This window comes from Macrobrachium nipponense, chromosome 24 (genome assembly GCF_015104395.2).
Source record: "Macrobrachium nipponense isolate FS-2020 chromosome 24, ASM1510439v2, whole genome shotgun sequence".
Taxonomy (NCBI): domain Eukaryota; kingdom Metazoa; phylum Arthropoda; class Malacostraca; order Decapoda; family Palaemonidae; genus Macrobrachium; species Macrobrachium nipponense.
In genome coordinates this window covers 5,989,918-6,007,744 of record NC_061091.1, presented here as the reverse complement: position 1 = coordinate 6,007,744, position 17,827 = coordinate 5,989,918, and the positions used below count along the sequence as shown (strand labels likewise).

Sequence of the window (17,827 nt, the reverse complement as noted above, 5' to 3'; positions counted from 1 at the left end):
AGAACAGATCCTAGATAATCCTCCTTCAGAAGGAGGAAGAGCGGCAAGACCCCTGACGGTCGCCTCCAGCTAATTGCGCGTATGTCCTGGTCGGTCCTAGAAACCGTGCCTGGTCCATACGGCGTCATAGCGGGGTCGGCGAGCGGCGCACCTCTCGCGATCACGCATAGGTACCTCGCTCCTCCCGGCGTAGCCCGAGGAGGTTGAAGGTACAGGAGAGGCAGACCTGACGCTCCCCCCTAGCTCGCTGGCAGGACCAGCGTGCTTGGAGGGCTGTTTGCTGATCGTCAAACACCCGCGGTGGCGATCGAGCAGCATGCCTAGCCTTGCCGCTCGCCTGAGGCGAGAGGCTTGGCTGAGAACGTCGACGCTGATCTCTAGCGTCAAGCGAGCTGTTGCTGGTTACCGTCTCCGCCCGGTCCCGATGGGAGCGGCGTCAGGTGACCTGCTAGGCTCGCTGTCACGGTGAGACCGGCGAGCGTCCTCTCGGCGCGTCGAGCCGCTGGTACCGACGGCCGCGGGGACCCCTTCCTCGCCTCAACCCGTTACGGGAGAGGCAGACCTGACGCTCCCCCCTCGCTCGCTGGCAGGACCAGCGTGCGTGGAGGGATGCTGCTGATCGTCAAACCCGCTGGTGACGGTCGAGCAGCAGGCCTAGCCTTACCGCTCCGCCTGGGGCGATTGGCTCGGCTGAGAACGTCGAGACCGATCTCTAGTCGTCAGGCGAGCTGCCGCTGGTTCACCGTCTCCGTCCCGGTCCCCATCGGGAGCGGCGGACGGGTGACCTGCTAGGCTCTGTGTCGCGTCGAGACCGGCAGCGTACCTCTCGGCGCGTCGAGTCGCTGGTACCAGCCGTGGCTGGTACCGGCGGCCGCGGGGACTCCTTCCTCGCCTCAACCCGTGGCTGATCAGCGACCGTCACGTTAGCCCGAGCAGCCAGTTGATCGCTGCGAGAGCGTCCACTGGCCTGGCGAGAGTCGTGTGCACGACTCTCGCCAGTCTTCTGCTCCGCGCCGCTGTCTTGACGGCGAGCGAGCTCGGGCGTCAAAACTTTGGCTGGACGGTCTTCTTGGAAGAGCGTCCACTCGGTGCTTCTCGCGAACGAGAAGCGGCCGAGACGGAACCTGGTTTAGCGGCAGACCCGCTAGCACCAGGTGAGGACGCACCAGCCGAGGCTGGTGCCCTCTGGTCCCCGTCGACTTCTTCTTTGCAGAAGAAGCGACGGGCCCCGTTCCCGAAGGAACAGGAGGACCAGCAGAAGAGCTCCCCAGCTCGCCTGAGCGAGCCGGGCCCTTAGAAGATCCCGAAGGAGTCTTCTTAGGGGGAAGGAGGCAACCTTCTTCTTCTTCGGCTGTTTGGCCTTAGAAGTCGAAGGGGAAGGAGAGGCAGCGGACGACGAAGAAGACGACGAAGACGACGACGACACCTTCTTCCTCTTCCTCTTCTTCTTCGCCAGGCTCCGCAGGACAGACGTCAGGTCTTCCATCCAGGAGGGAGCCGGGGCAGTTGCCGAAGCAACAGGGCCCGACTGCACCTGTCCGGAAAGACCTGAGACTGGGACAGCATCACCAACAGCAGGAACAACAGGAACAGGTCCAGGAACAGCAGGAACATCTGAAAGTGAATCAGCAGCAGGCACCTGATCTGAAAGGGAATGAGCGGCTGGGACCGCAACAGGTACGGCAGGCACGGCAGGTACCACAGGAGAGACAGGCGTCCTGTCGGCAGCTACCGTCATCCTCGGCACTGGCGGCAGGTCCAGGGGGGTACTCTTTGGGCAGCGGCAGTCCGGGGTCGGCAATACAAAGAACCCAGGTGGCGGTGGCACCGTCCTGATTGGCACGGCAGGAATTGTTTCTGGATTGCAGCCGTGGGTGTTACCGACATGACATGTGTGTGTACACCAGGTGCGGTGACATCTCATATGCTGGTGTCGAGATTGTGGTTGTTGTAGTGGTTACCGTATCATGAGTGACCACTGCCGACCCCGCCAACCGCTGAATCAACCCCTGCAGTCCCAGCGACTCCCACACCTGTCCCAGGTCGTCCTCGCTGATGGCTTTACATCTACATCCAAGGTCGTCTCCCACGGATGTAGCACCTGCGGTAACATAGATAGATTAGTAAGAGGGGTTCCCTCACGCACGGGGGGAAGACATGCCCCACCCCGAACGCAAGGAAGACCCCAAATACAAAATACAATGAAGAAGCTGAGCGGGGGCAGGAAGGAAGACGAAGAATCGGATACCAACTTCCTGGCAGACCTTCGCTTCCCCCACCCTCCCCCACCCCCGCACAGCAGTGAAAAGTAATATGAATATGAAACAGAATACTGCCCTTGCGATTCACTTCATAGAACTTAAAGGAGAAAAGATCAATTCCCGGTAAGAACGGAAACTGATCCAATAATATGATGCTATCATAAAATATATATGAAATGAACAGAATACTGCACTTGCGATTTCATTTCACATAAAAAATCGTAAGGATCAATTCCCGGGTGAGAACGAAAATTGATCCAGATTAAATTCATGCAATCATAAATGAAAATGAAAAGAATATTGCAATTGCGAATCCACTTTCATTGCATTATATTATCAAAATTAAAAGTTCGTGCCGAGCGCAATCACACTCTCGTAACGAACGCACAGGGCAAAAATATAATGAAAAAAGTACTTACATTTTTCAATTACACCCTTTCGCCCAAATACATGACTCGGCGCGAGCGCGCCCGCCCTCGGCACCGAGACATAATTCAAGGGTTCAATTCATGAAAAGAGCGGAAATCGCCGTCTCTACGGCGATAGCTCCATGTTGATTCATAATTAAGTAATGAAAATGAAACAGTGTACTTACAGTTTCATTTTCAAGTCAAACCACCCATTAGTAGAAAACACAATATAAACAAAGCCTAACGACGATGAAGCGGGCAGAGAGCGATGACGAACACGTCCTTCACTCCCGCGGCCGAAAGCAAAAGTGATTTGTTTACCTCCACAGTCGCGCGGCGCGCGACGATCGGACAAGCAGTTAACTACCGTTCTCCCCCCCCCTGTTCGAAGCTTACGACCGTTCCAGCTGCCGCTTAGCTACTTCCTATTGTTTTTAAAAGGACCGAGGGTTTTTGTATTACGTATCGGAACAATAACATTTTTTTACGTCCGCGCGTTACGAATTCGTACATCATTTTGTGATAATATTTTTCCGGTGTTGATTTTATTGTTTTACTATATATTATATATCAAAGGATTGCAATTTAGTGTACAATACAACGGGAAAAAAGTAACTCGTTAGCTTTGACCGTTTTTTTGCACAGCGTGATTTGAATACAATTATCTATGAATTTTTTTTTTTTCGCTACCATATATCGCATTATTTACATATGATAATGACATTATTTTTTCATTTCTGATGATTGCATACTAAACTTCAGGCAATGGAAAAAAAATGAGCCAAAAATGAACTCTTAATCTTCAAAAACTAAGCGCGCTGTGTTTTTTATTTTTTGAAAAATTATTTTTTTCCGCTTCCACGCTCACTCCAAACCGGCGCCGGCATACTGGAGAGATTTTGATTTTTAGGGCTTCGGCGTAAGAGGGTTAATTCACAACAAATTGCACTTTAAATATGTTGAGAGTGTTGACAGCGAAGCCATGGCAGGAACAATTTTTGTCTTAATGTACAGGGTGTCCAAAAAGGTCCAGTAGACCATTACAAGTATTTATTGCTCAGAAACCATATAACAGAGTAATGCAGTTTTTAGTAGAATGAAGTGCTTTGAATGTAAACTTGAAGGTAGAACATTCTTCAAAAACTGCATTACTCTATGTTATATGGTTTGTAAGCAATAAATACTTGTAATTGTAATGGTATTGGGGTTTTATGGACACCCTTTATATACATCTGGCTGCTAAAAGCATGGGCAAGCAGATGACAGATAAGTGAATTGTTTATGACAAAAACTTTGTATTTTTTTATAGCAATTTTCATTGATTCAAGTCTATATTAGTACTATTTTGACATTTTTATTTTTAATAATTGTACTTATGCCTGAAATAAATGTAACCTTTAATGTCTGCATGCTAGGAATGGCAAAATTTCATTGTTGCCAATTTAGTGGAGCTTCACACATACGCTGATGCATTTACAAACTGTTTCCATGAACTCTAGTTGTCATAGTAATGCAATAATGATAAAATTGCTCTAATATGTATGTGTACTATGAATAGATACACTAACTTCACTTATTTCCACGGTTTTGTGTAAGTCTTATAACCAGTTTGGGGGGTAAACACATACCAATTGGCAACACTGATAAAAAATAAGAGAGTGCGAACAACACCGTAGCTACTGCTAACAGCAAAACCGTTGATATTTGAGTCTAGTTACTATTTCAACGATGAATATTTTCAAATTAATTATCATGAATACGTGATAAATTTATGTAATTCATAACCCTACACTCATGTTTAACTATTTATTTCAAAATTATCCAGCGCACTCTTCTTCTTTCTTCCCGAAAAATTGCAAGTTTCCTTGGACTAGAGGGCGAGTCATCTTTTAAGATTGTTGTGAAGAAAGTGTCCCAGCGTTTATGGGTACAAGTGGTGTGCAGATTTAGCATATGAAATTTAAAGTTTATTGACACACATGACTCTGCAAACATCAAGATGGTGTCAATCTTCTACACGTGAGGTGTTTTAAGTAGAAAATTTTGAAAATGTCATGGACGTAAATTTGCACTGCGCATGGCTAGACTTTCATCAACCTCTGTTTAATCTTAAATTAGGGTAAACAACCGACTGGACTGGCCAACTCACTGACTACCGCGTTTTTGGCCACCCTCCGAAAAAGTACTTTAACACGTCCTGACACCGCAGATGGTCATCAGTCATGAGTTGTTGGTGGTGATAGCAGGAGCTCAAGACCTCTACTCTCCTTTCGAACTAAGTATTTTCTTCAAAGTTAGAAATTAAGGGCATAGCCTATTTTAAGATTTAAAGAGTTTGTTTGTATGGTGTTTTTACGTTGCATAGAACCAGTGGTTATTCAGCAATGGGATCAACAGCTTTATGTGACTACCGAACCACATCGAGAGTGAAATTCTATCACCAGAAATACGCATCTCTCACTCCTCAATGGAATGGCCGAGAATCGAACCAGCAACCACCGAGGTGAGAAGCAAACACCAAACCAACCACGCCACTGAGGCGCTCAATTCATGGAAACAATTTAAGATAATGCATTGGCATAGGGTAAAAAACCGCATGGTACAGGGGTGGACCATTTACGATCAATGTGTACAACCCCAAGAAAAGTACATTATAACGCGTCCTGACACCGGAGTAGAGGTCTTTAGCTCCGTTTCTCACCAACAACAAGCCGCGTCTGATGCCCATCTCCAATGTCAGGACGCGTTATAATGTACTTTTTTTGGGGTTGTACACATTGATCGTACATGGTTCACCCCTGTACCATGCGGTTTTTTACCCTATGTGTGAAGCTCCACTAATGTGGCAACGATGATTTTGCCATTCTTAGCATGCAAACATTAAAGGTTACATTTATTTCTGGCATACAGTTATTAAAAAAACAAGCTGGTAAGTTTCTGTGTTCCGATTGTTGTGATGAAAGTGCCCCAGTGTCTGTGGGTGCAAGTGGTGTGCGGATTTATCACAGGAAATGGGAAGTTTATTGACACAAGCGACTCCGTAAACATCGAGATGGCGTCAATCTTCTAAATATTTTGAGTTGTAAGTAAAAATGTTGAACGCGTTTTGGTGAGATTTGGACTGCCGTGTACACCCTTTTCACTACCCTCTGTTTAAATCTTAAAATTTGGCCTTAGCCTAATTTCTAACTTTGGAGTTCAAGTGGTGTGCGGATTTATCACAGGAAATGGGAAGTTTGTTGACACAAGCGACCCCGCAAACATCGAGATGGCATCAATCTTCTAAAATATTTAGGTAAGCGTAAGTAAAAATTTCGAAAGCGTTTTGGTGAGATTTGCACTGCGTTGGCCACCCTTTTCACTACCCAATGTTTTAAGCCTTAAATTTGGCCTTAATTTCTAACTTTGGAGAAAATAGCCTACTTTACTTCGAAAGGAGAGTAGAGGTCTTTAGCTCCGTGTCTCACCAAGAAGAAGTCGTGACTGATGCCGATCTCCGGTGTCAGGACGCGTTATGGGCTAAGTACTTTTTCGGAGGGTGGCATGCCGTGACCGTCGGTGTGTTGAGCCAGTCCATGCGGTTGTTTACTTTAATAGCATTCTCGTATGAGTAGTAGGTACCTAGTACTAGGAGGGCCATGACAGCTACTTGAATAGGTAGGTAAGTAAATCTACGGTAAAGAGCCGAAGTCCAAACTCGAAATTAGCTTTAATAAAAATGAAAAATTAAATAAAAACTTCAAAAATCCAATATCTCTTAACCCCTCACCTGGAATAATTCGCTATTGGCACTACAGTTATCCGAGAAAGCTTGGTAAAACAGAGTGCCTTGTTGATCATCATGAATAAATGTTGCCGAATGCACAGAGTGACCTGCTAATAATAGCCAAGCGAGATCCTTCCCAACACCACTCTAACGTTTCCGGTAATTATACGTCTCCGATTAATGAACTTTAAGTGATTAATATTTAATATTTGATAGACATCACAGAATTTAAAGGCAAGAGTTTAATTATCTGCAACGCTAAGACGTGAGAATATATACTCATTTGAAAACAATAACAGGACGTAAACATAAAAATTGCCGCAGATCTAAAATACTATCTAGATAACAGATCCAATGTTAAGAAAACGAGTTTCCTACTACGAAGTATACTAATAGTGATGTGCCGGACAAAACCAGAATTAAAGCTAGCTAATAATATTTAAAAGAATTACAGTGAACTTTTTTCCTGTTTTCAACTGACTGACTTACTGTGGTGTATTTTCCAAAGTAATTTTTTCATAATTCAACAGTAAGTAATTAAGGTCAATCATTCAGTTTTAAATAGCATTCGGCCTTGACGCTGTATGTGGGTCTGTTGTCAACGAAGGACGGAAGTGGATATGTGGTATCAGTTTTTCTTGACTGTGTCAAAAGTATTTCAAAGGAAGCCTGTGCATATGCGCCCAAGTAAAGACGTATACACAATTAAAGCTCTATGGTTTCACGTTATAAGCCAAATGTCAATTTGAGAGGCTTCAAATTTTTTGTCCTAAGATAATACAGTAAGTTCCCGTTTAATTTATACACGAAGACAACTAAGTTTGTCGATGAAAAGAACACCTTTACTGGGTATTATGGCAGTGTGAATGTGATAATTAAGTACTGCACCTATGATTGTGAACAGGACAAATGAAATAGCGCATTCAGTGGAGTGGGACCACAAAAATATCCCAATTAGAAATGAGAACATTAATTCACTGAGTAGTTTCTTGATTTGTATTCTCCCCGTTGCTTACGTTTCAGCCCATGTTTTTTTTTTCTTTAGTATATTTGATAATCCAGTCGAATATACAAAGTATGGTTTGACCTATATACTTTCTTATTACTGTTCCATGAGATAAATATGACTTTGTCAGTAGTCCTTGAAATGCTTAAATCGAGTGTGACCAAGACACCACATACCTATAACTTTACCCATGATTCCCATACAACGGAAAGCTGACTGACTATCCAGCGAAGCATTTATCCTTTCCTCGTGAACGATTAATCGTTCAAAAGTCGCATACTCAATCATTTTGGACACGAATGTCAGATTCGGACTGGCCTATGGAAACTTGTTTTGATAATCAAATGGACCTTATTTTAATTTTTCATTCTCTATAAATTTCAGAGAAAACTATCAGGGAGCCTATAATTATTTCCTTAACATTGCTAATTAAAACATCAAGAAGTCGACATATTTTATTAATGTTATCAATGCCCATTGTCATTTCTCGGATGTTCTGGTTATATATAATATTCGCTTTGCCTCCTTTTCATCAATTAACTCTTCTTCTTTCAGATTTTAATAATTGCCTCTTTACCTCCTTGCTCTTATTTTCCTCCTCAGTGAACATGCTGATCTGTCCTTGGCTGTTTTACATCTTATTCGCCGGGGTATATACACCCGTAAGACAATTAACACAACCTAGTCTTAATAAAGCTATGTTTCCATGATTGACAGGAATGTCTAAATCATAATTTACTTTTGGAAACGCCTACATTTCTCAACACTCATGTATGATATATTATTCACTGTCACTTTAAAAAGACAAAAGCTCGTGCCATTTCGATGTTGTTTTACAACCAATATTAGTAACCAGTTGATATGACTGCAATAATTCACTAAATACTACTGCGTTATGCATCTGCGAGTAACGTGTTCGAGTCCTCACGGGCATAAACTTTAGTCTCTAATATATAAGCCTTTTCAAGAAGTCAGAGGAATTATTTTATATAAAAAAAAATATTAACCTTCGGCCAAGGCAGGCTATACTCTTACAATAAATCAGATTCTCTAATCTTATCATTTAAAGTTAACTACGATATATTCAAAACAAGTTATCGGAGTTCTCTTTAGAGCTTTAAGCTGAGAACAAATATTGCTAAAAAAAAAGGGGGGGGGGTCCAACTCTTCCCTGACCTACCCTATCTCGATATATGAAGAAAGGCGTGAAAGGAGGCCACTATTTTAGCAACATCAAAGTCATTATGCTATTATGGTAATAGCTAGTCTATCAACATATCTATCATTAATCAATCTCTAATCTGTAGTGTTTTATTTCCAACTGAAATAAAATTTTCTTTAAGCCGCATCTGCTTTCATTCTTCTCTGAAATTTAATTTATAACCTGAATACAGCCATTTAATTTATTGCTTCTTTCCCCTTTCGTATTGACTCCTGTTCAATAATACATTTTCCTTATCTCTTCGTACCTCACCTTTCACACTCTACATACTTAGGCCTATATGCATTCACTACGACTAAACCCTTAACACATCAGTCTGTTCTTTCATTTTATGGATAAGGGTAAATGGATACTTATATGAGCACTAAGAAGCTGAGAAAAAAAAATAGAGTTAAGTGAGAAAGAGAGCAACCACCTTTTATCTATACATCTTTAAAAATTCTCAACCATTTATCTCATGCAATATCAAGGCAGTTCGAGGTTGTGTTCTAGATAAAGGCGGTGATGTATAGTGCGTACGTGCGTTGCATATATGATTGATGCTCTACTTTTAAGACTCGTGTGGAGGTCATGGGGTCACAGATTACGTGGAAGTTTTCTGCACGAGGGATTCATCCTTGATTCAACATTAGCTGGATGAGTGCAGATGCCTGACTTGAAACCCTTCGATATAACCCTAGATCCACGATCATCCATCTTTGCCGGGAACAATTTGTGACGAAATAGTCACTTACGAAGTTACGCTCCTTATGCGCATTGCAAACCAACTTTAATAACATCCTTAACGCTGTTAACTCGAATCTAGTTGATTGGGAAACGCAAATAATAAGCTTTTAAGTTGTAGTACTGTGTTTTTAAGTTATTTTTTCAGTTCCTGGTTCCTAAGCGCTCACGCCACAAACACAGTTGCGAGACACCATACTGTTTATGAGTTGCAAAGCTTTTTTCCCTTAATTGTTTACTTTATTCATTGCTTAGTTTAACTTTACTTTACGTTACTTCAAAATGTTTATTTCAATTCATCTCTATTAGTTAACTCTTGAATTCATGTACTCCGATGATGAACATTCTCTAAGCTTTGCTCGTAGGACGTCAAGGCACTGAAGACGAGTTCCGTAGTGAACGGGAGACATTGGACGCGTCTGCAGACTGCAATACACTCCCTCCGAAGGTCTCCCTTTAATGAGTCTTCCTGCTGCCTTTTGGCACGAAAGCGGTGCTCGCCCCTAATAAGAAGCGTCGAGAGTAAGTGTCTGTGTCATAAAGCGTTTGATTTTGTAGGTTAAATCCCCTTAACCCTCTCTAATTGACGTTGTTTACAATGTCGCCACCGCTCTTCTTGATAAGAGTGTGTGGGAAACGAGCCTAAAGTCATTTTGCAGGGTGTGTTTACCTTTTGTCCAATGTGGACATTTTATCTTATTATTACTTCCATTGACGTAGAAATAAACCGTAAAATTGTCCATATTTAAATGAATGTATGAACGTCCGTTATTCAATTTATGAAGCTGTGAAAAAAATACGTTTATTTACCAAGGCGGGTCTTTTAAATCCTGATTTGTGATTTTACCAACCTTTTATCCAGTATGGACATTTACTAGCCTAATCTTATTCCGTCCAGTGACGCCGAAATAAACCGTAAAATTGTCCATGTTTAAATGAATGCATCAGCGTACGTTGTTAAATTTATGAAGCTGTGAAAAATACGTTTATTTAAGGCTGATCTTTTAAATCCTGGCTTGTGATTTGACCAAAGTCTTGATAAATTTGTTGGAGAAATTCAGGGACTTTTTAGCAAAAATGTCGACGGGAGCGACAATTTACCGCAGTTATAATTGACCTAAAATAACAATTGGGTACATTTTTACGTTGCACTGTACCTACTAGCAAGAGAAAGTTGAAAATATTTTCCTATATTAATATATGTGCTTTGAACGTTTCCAACGTTCGTTTTTTATGCAAACAGGTAGCAACCCTAGCAATTAAGTTGTTTTACCTATAGAGAGAGACAGGGTCGCCCCTACTAGGTAGTATCCTACCTAGTAAAGGATCCGGGAGGGGGTCATAAAGGTTGGGGAAAGTAGGGTGTTTGGGTAGGGAAGAACTCACAATGAGTGAAATACAGGGATGTACTAGGTAGCTTAGTAGCTACCTTACATAACCAAACCTAACCAGGTCTACAGCACTTGTTCTTGTTTAGCCATGGAAGTTTAGCGTACTCCATAACCATGAAGCGTCCTTACCTAGTAGGGAGCTCTGCCCACTTTCACAATAAATGGTGTAGCCTAGGTAGCAACTGGTTTTCAGGAAATTTGGCAATGAAAAGGAACTTGGGTAGGGTAAATGACTGAGCGGTGACACAGCATCCACCTCTTTAGGGATGCAGTCACTTCCTGAAAAAGCGCTTGAATTATGCCTTTACATCTTAATTTAGGAGAAAACAGTGTACTGCCTGGATGTGCCACAACTCTTGACTGATGCTCATGGCAGCGAATTCAAGTACTTTTTCGGGAAGGTGGCTGCTAGGGTAAAAAACCGCATGGTACAGGGGTGGACCATGTACGATCAATGTGTACAACCCCAAGAAAAGTACATTATAACGCGTCCTGACACTGGAGTAGAGGTCTTTAGCTACGTTTCTCACCAACAACAAGTCGTGTCTGATGCCCATCTCCGATGTCAGGACGCGTTATAATGTATTTTTTTGGGGGTTGTACACATTAATCGTACATGGTTCACCCCTGTACCATGCGGTTTTTTACCCTATGTTGCTACTCTGTCATTTACCCTACATATTGGCAGAAATACTTGAAATGATTACTGTGCCATTTTGCCATTCTAGCTATGTTTTTATTATATAAAAGGATCCAGATTATCAGTCTGGTGGGTGTAACCTGAAGATGTAGGCAGACCACTTTTCACTTATAATAATGTTGACAACCCTAGTACGTGTGCTTTGACAACAACACAGGGCCCACTTGTGTGCTCTTGATTGGAGAAAGCTTAATCATTGGCCTCAGAACAAAACTCCTCCTGTCAACACTTAATTTTGGGGAAAGGATGAGACACTAAATACTATGATGATCCCAACACTTACTCAGTCAGTGATTGACAATTAAAACTTAAGCTCCATGCTGGAAAGTGTGAACCTTCCTGGAAAGTACCTTTAAAATCACCAACACTGTAATTACAGAGATGTCTTGATTTTGCCCCAGGGATTTTCACATTACTGTTAGAGTACAGTTAAGTGTCTTGTCTTTCCATTAACCTAAAGAAGCCAGTTTTCCAGGCAAGCCCCAAATTCAAAAATCCAACTTAATTCATTGAGTAAAACTAAAATAACCAATCAGGCTCCAGCATTTTCCACGTGTAGTAACTGCATTTGCCAGTGAAAAGAACAACAACAGATATCCTGAATACACTAGTTATCTTTGTCCACTATGCACTAGAAGAAAAACGAATTTGATCAGAGGCTCCACTTGCATGACCATCTAAATTTATACAAAGTGTACTGTACTTAGAAAAAGTTCAAGTAAGTAAAAGCTTCCAAGATAAATATCTTGGAAAACAGTGTACATATTTGCGGTGAATTTTAGTAAGGTTAGTGCAGAAATTTTTGTAGAATGTGATAATTATAGTTGTGGTGGATTATGGCAAATTATTGCACCCAAGATAACATTGGATTTTGTGGTAAAAAAAAACTTTTATTATTGTGTCCAAATTTAGATTTAGTTTCTTATCCCTAGGCTTAGCATATGCTGTGTTTAAAATCTTTGAGAACAATTTCTTGTATGGAAAGTAATAAGTAGGGCTGGACCAAGCATTATACCAATTCAACTTTAATTAGCTGGGGTCTCTGCTTTAGTCTAGGCTTATGAGTTCTAAAGACTGCTTTCATCCCTGGTAAAATTTGTGTATTTGAGCTCAATTTCAAGAAGCTGGAACCTGATATCTACACTGTAGACTTAAGCAGTATAATGATTCCTCATTAAAAGTATTATGGTCTTACTTTAGTTGTGTAATCTCACACGATAATTTTTTTCAAAAGGGATAATGTCCTAGTAGCTACAATGATTGTCATCTGTGTTGAAGGAGTTCTAGAACTCCTTGACAATATAACTCTGTTTTAGACAATATACCAAGACTCCGTTTTATATTGCATTGTATGGGATAAATAATGTTTAAAATAGCTATGCTTCCATAAACGTTTCACCATTGCCTTCTCTTGAGAATTGTCTTTTTACAGGTGTGCATGTAACAAGTTTTTACACCGCAAACATGGCCAGTCTAGAATTAGATCCGATGTTTCGAAGAGGGCTGCGGCTCTTACACTCCCGTAGTCGTGAATCTGTAAATCAGCTTAAAGCCATTGTTGATGAAGCTGTGCGGCAGCGTCAGGGGAAATCCATCCCAACTATGAATAAAGTAAGAATTACTTTTTTTATTATTCTGTGATTATGTGCTGTTAATATGCTTATACAATACAGTATACGTGTAATTATTTTGCTTTTGCCTTTAGCTGCTGCTCATTCCTAATCAGCAAAAGAGGTCCGGTAGAGAGCATTGATCTTGCTGAGGTGGTCAAGTTATAAACATAACATGAACAATGGTGCTTGATGGATCAGTTTACTTGTTTGCCCAGAGAAGATAAACAAGACGAGTACTAGTAACCTTAAATCATGAAAACTTCTTGAGAACAAACTTTGAAGGAAGTAAAAAAATTCAGTTTGATTCAGCCCTAATTTTGGTGTACTGTTTCATCAGTGCATGCACTCATGATTAATACATGCATACAGTTCTGGTATTATTCTTGTGTTCATTTTTCTACTTGTCCTTAGGATCCTTTCAGCCTGCGTCGGGAGTCTCCAATTCCAAGATCTAAACCAGGGAGCCCAATACCTCTTTCTCTTTCTAGAAAGGAGGAAATGAAAAAAGATATGGATAGAAAGCATGGCGTGAGTATATTTTCTTAAATATTTTTTGTCTTTGTTGTAATACATGGCATTTTTTTAATGACAGTTTTTGTAATCGGATTATTTTTTAGCCACTTACATATTCAATTTTTTTTTTTACTAATTGTGGATTCTCCCTTTCTCATCACAAGTTTGAACCATCTCAGCCCTACAGACCTCAAGTATTTTTTTTTTCAGCCTCTTGACACCACACTTCTTAGTAACCTCCTTACTTGTAGTCAAGGGTATAATTTTATATAAATATAAGCACTTATAATTTTTTCTTGCAGATGCGAGATGAAGACATAATCTTGCCCAAAAGACCTCGCCTGGATTCTCCTAGCACATTCAAGTCTCACACTCCATCACCGACTCCATCACTAAAATCGGAAAGTTCCTCCCGTAGTCGTAAATCGGACGAGAGTGACTCTGACCCAGAAATGAATGATTTGAGGGAACTAATGGATGGCGTTAACTGTACAGTTTGCAAGTAAGTGTAAAAATATAAAAAAAAAAGCATCAGTGAACTTAATGTCAAGCCTAACGGTGTTGAATGCTTTCTCCAACAGTATACTGTACGTATACCTAATGTATTCATTGCAGAAGATGCTACTCTTAAATTTGTGCACATTAAGCATATTATTTGTGTGTGATTTCCAGGAGCTTTGAGCAGAGTACCCGCAATCAGTTAGTAGAGTGTCAAGAATGCCACTGTTTATATCATCAAGAATGCCATAAGCCTCCTGTCACTGACCAGGATGTGACTGATCCACGATTAGCATGGTACTGTAATAAATGTACAAAAACATTAAAGAAACAGGTAAGGGCACAGCTATGATTTAGCATAATATTTGTAAATTGTTGACACAGCTAGTAACTGACTTGTCATCTTCAATGACAGTGGTGATAGAAGTTCATTCTTGATGTGGTTCGAAAGTCACGTAAAGCCATTGGTCCCATTGCTGAATAACCACTGGTTCCATGCAATGTAAAAGCACCATACAAACAAACAAACAAATCTTCAATGACAGTTGTTTTTTTGTTTCCATATTTATAGATTGATTTACTAGAGGTAGTTTATATTATTCAAGTTCAGGGATTAGGGGACCTTTTTCTTAATACTTTATAATTTTATTTGCTAAATAATTAAAGCCTTTTTTGCAGTCATTTGTAATTTATATATACATGGGGCTGTTATACATTGTGAAAACGCACCCAGCATTGAAATTTGACATTGAAATTATGCATTGAAATTATGCACCACAGCATTGAAATTATGCCAAACATTAACTTTGGAGAATTTAAATCGTATTATTTACTGTACTGGTGGAAAAATAATGTCTTATGGTATTTCCATTTCAGAACAGTATTGTTAGTGCCTCAGGAGGTAATGGAGGCAGTAGCAGAGGAGTCCCAAGTGGAGGAATAACGGGTATCTCCAACACCAATAAATCAGGGAGCATATCTAGGCCTACACCTTCTCCAACAAAAGGTTTAGGTATGGCCAGGCCATCACCTTTTGCTAATCTCTCATCTGCATCAGGAAGGAACGTAGGTAAGTTCTATTTTATACACAAGTCGGTCCAAGATTTGTTGTAAGTAAATATATGGTAAACTACAGTATTTACCTATGTGGTTCTCTGCAAGACTTTATGAAGAAAAAAGAATGGGCATTATTGATAATTAAGAATTGCTAAAGTAATATTTATCTTAAGAATATTTGTTATCTCTGCTTATTGCTAATGCAGAACTTTTCTGCTATGGAGAGCTTTGTAAAGTTGTTTTTACGTGTGGTTCAAAGTATTTTTGTCCAATTGTAAATTGCAGTGACTGGGTGAGGTGATGAGTTAGGCAAAATTCTGATATTTTAGGGTGTGTGTGTGCGATTGTCTTTGAAAATTAAACTTTCACAGCTTGTATTAGATATTTATTTTTGTTGCTTTTGTAATTGTGGTTTTTTTAAGCACAAGTATCTTTCCAGAATTACAGGGTATCTACTTGTATGGATTTTAACCTCTTAAATATACTAGAGGCATATTTGGTAAGGGGCCTTGAAGTTTTTATTTTGCATATTCAATACACGGCAGTTGAATGTATGGAATATGTAGCCCATTCCAAGATTGTTTCATAAATTGTTTTTAATGTTATTGAAAAAAGCCTAGGTGTATGTTAATGTGTTTTACTTGTTAGTACTTCCTTTTGAGTCGTTTATCGTAAAACATCCATGGTCTTATTCATGCCTCTGGCTCTCTCTAGTATTACCTTTTACAATGCATATTTTGTGTTCTTTCTTTTCGTATGAGATGATTTCATTTGTCAGTGCAAAACTATTGGCCAACTGATGTGTTTTGCCAAGAATCTTCATTTACTGTGTGCATAACCTTATTCTTGATTTTCAGGCTCAGGGAACAGCAACAGCGGTAACAATGGGAATAAACCTTCCCTTTCATCTTCGTCTTCCTCTTCCTGTAGCAAGTCAACAGCTCCTTCTAATTCCATGATTTCAGCAGAGAAACGAATGCAGTTAATGAAGAAGAAGGCTGCAGCAAAAATGGCTGAGAAACGAAAGATGTAAATCAGAAAGCTGGAAACATAGTCATGAAGTAAATATTTCCAGTTATAGGTTTTATATACGATATGTAACTTTAGTACAATTATGTAGGCAGTCAAAAGTAAATAATGCACATCAATATAATTTACCAAACCCATTTATAGTTTTGAATCATTACATCACTTGTTTAGCAGTCCTAAATATTTTCACATTTATGCAAATATGTTAAGTACATCTCAGTTTAACCAGACCACCGTGCTGATTAACAGCTCTCCTATGGTTGGGCCAAAGGATTAGATATCTTTACATGACTAGGAAACAATTAGTTACTTAGCAATGGGACCTACAGTTTATTGTGGGATCCGAACCACAGTATATCGAGAAATGAATTTCTAATCATCAGAAATATACTCTGATTCTGCATTGGCAAAACGGGGAAGCGAACTTGGACTACCAAATCAGTAGGCAAAAACGTAACCCATTTGTCCAACGAAGAACTTGTGCAAATATGTGTAGCATATGCTTTGCCACATGTATTAATATTCTTATTTTTTATAGTGAAGACACATCAAATATGGCTGCCCAGATCAAGCTTGATTATTACAAGAGATGTGGGACTTCCCTTTACAGCTGATGAAGACAAATAAACATACGGTTGATAAAAATACAAAGATTGGTACAAGGCTCTGTACTCTAGAAGTGGATGATTTAGGTTAAGTATGACACGAAAATTTACTGTCAAGCTTCATTATTTGAAAAATCCCTTGTGAAACTGAATTTTACAGTGGGAGATGGATAATTATGATTTACAAGCAAATGCCTCATAAAAAAAAAAATCTTTGAAAGCTGGCTTCATAATTCTTCACTGTGAACTGCCTTTAGTTAAGTGTAGTGGAAAACTGGTCTCAATTCTTCACTGTGAACTGCCTTTATGTAAGTGTAGAAGTCACTAAACTTGTGATCACAAACTCAAATGGAACTCACTCCAAAGATATGTTATGTCAGCTTTCAAATGTTATCCTTGACATAAAATGTCTAAAGAAAAGTATATGTACTTCTGTAATACTAAATAACTAGACAAATTTTCCATAATAATACAGCATTTCACAGAGGCAGTATATTACTGTAGTGCAGTCTATTCTCAGAAAATAAAATTTGGAGTGTAGCCACCCTAAGAGTATTGCTAACTGTAATAAGATAATATGAATTACTAAATTATGAAAGTATCTAATTCCTGTGAAGGAAACCTGATCAATTTTACATTATACAGTGTATATTCATATGCATTGTTTTCCTGTTAAGTAGATTTAATTGTAGGGTATGCTTTGCCACATGTATTAATATTTTTATTTTTTATAGTGAAGACAACAAATATGGCTGCCCAGATCAAGCTTAATTATTACAAGAGACGTTGGACTTCCCTTTATAGCTGATGAAGACCATTAAAAACAGGAACATAGGGTTCATAAAAAATGCAAAGATTGGTACAAAGCTCAGTTTTCTAGAAGTGGATGATTTGGGTTAAGTATGACACAAAAATGTGCTGTCAAGCTCCATTATTTGAAAAATCCCATATGAAACTGAATTTCATAGTGGGAATGGATAATTATGATCTACAAACACATGCCTTATAAAAAGAATGTTGGAAAACTGACCTCA

General features: G+C 40.0%; 2 protein-coding genes across 3 annotated transcripts in view; one reads left to right on the top strand and one right to left on the bottom strand.

Annotated features, from left to right (window-relative positions):
• Nucleotides 1-6,691, bottom strand: part of LOC135205397 (polymerase delta-interacting protein 2-like) — a 59,876-nt gene extending 53,185 nt beyond the window's left edge. The window contains exon 1 of the mRNA XM_064235893.1: nucleotides 6,441-6,691. Coding sequence (XP_064091963.1) covers nucleotides 6,441-6,514 — 74 coding nt within the window. The 5' untranslated portion in view covers nucleotides 6,515-6,691. The remainder of the gene's footprint in view (nucleotides 1-6,440) is intronic.
• A 3,064-nt stretch (nucleotides 6,692-9,755) lies between these two features.
• On the top strand, nucleotides 9,756-16,865 carry LOC135205396 (integrator complex subunit 12-like). Of its 2 annotated transcripts, XM_064235891.1 has the most exons (8): nucleotides 9,779-9,910; nucleotides 12,912-13,090; nucleotides 13,504-13,620; nucleotides 13,908-14,107; nucleotides 14,278-14,437; nucleotides 14,980-15,172; nucleotides 16,017-16,220; nucleotides 16,727-16,865. In XM_064235891.1, exons 2-7 carry the CDS (start codon nucleotides 12,944-12,946, stop codon nucleotides 16,190-16,192), a joined length of 993 nt encoding a protein of 330 aa, XP_064091961.1. In that variant the 5' UTR covers nucleotides 9,779-9,910; nucleotides 12,912-12,943; the 3' UTR covers nucleotides 16,193-16,220; nucleotides 16,727-16,865. The 2 variants fall into 2 exon arrangements, with proteins under 2 accessions (XP_064091962.1, XP_064091961.1); XM_064235892.1 differs by lacking the exon at nucleotides 16,727-16,865 and having other exon boundaries at nucleotides 9,756-9,910; nucleotides 16,017-16,325.
• The last annotated feature ends 962 nt before the right edge of the window (nucleotides 16,866-17,827 follow it).

Bases quoted from the DNA above. Each gene is read 5' to 3' on its own strand.
- LOC135205396 (XM_064235891.1), top strand. From the start codon at position 12,944: ATGGCCAGTCTAGAATTAGATCCGATGTTTCGAAGAGGGCTGCGGCTC. The intron at 13,621-13,907 runs GTGAGTATATTT...TTTTTCTTGCAG, and splicing joins ATATGGATAGAAAGCATGGC to ATGCGAGATGAAGACATAAT. The intron at 14,108-14,277 runs GTAAGTGTAAAA...TGTGATTTCCAG, and splicing joins GTTAACTGTACAGTTTGCAA to GAGCTTTGAGCAGAGTACCC.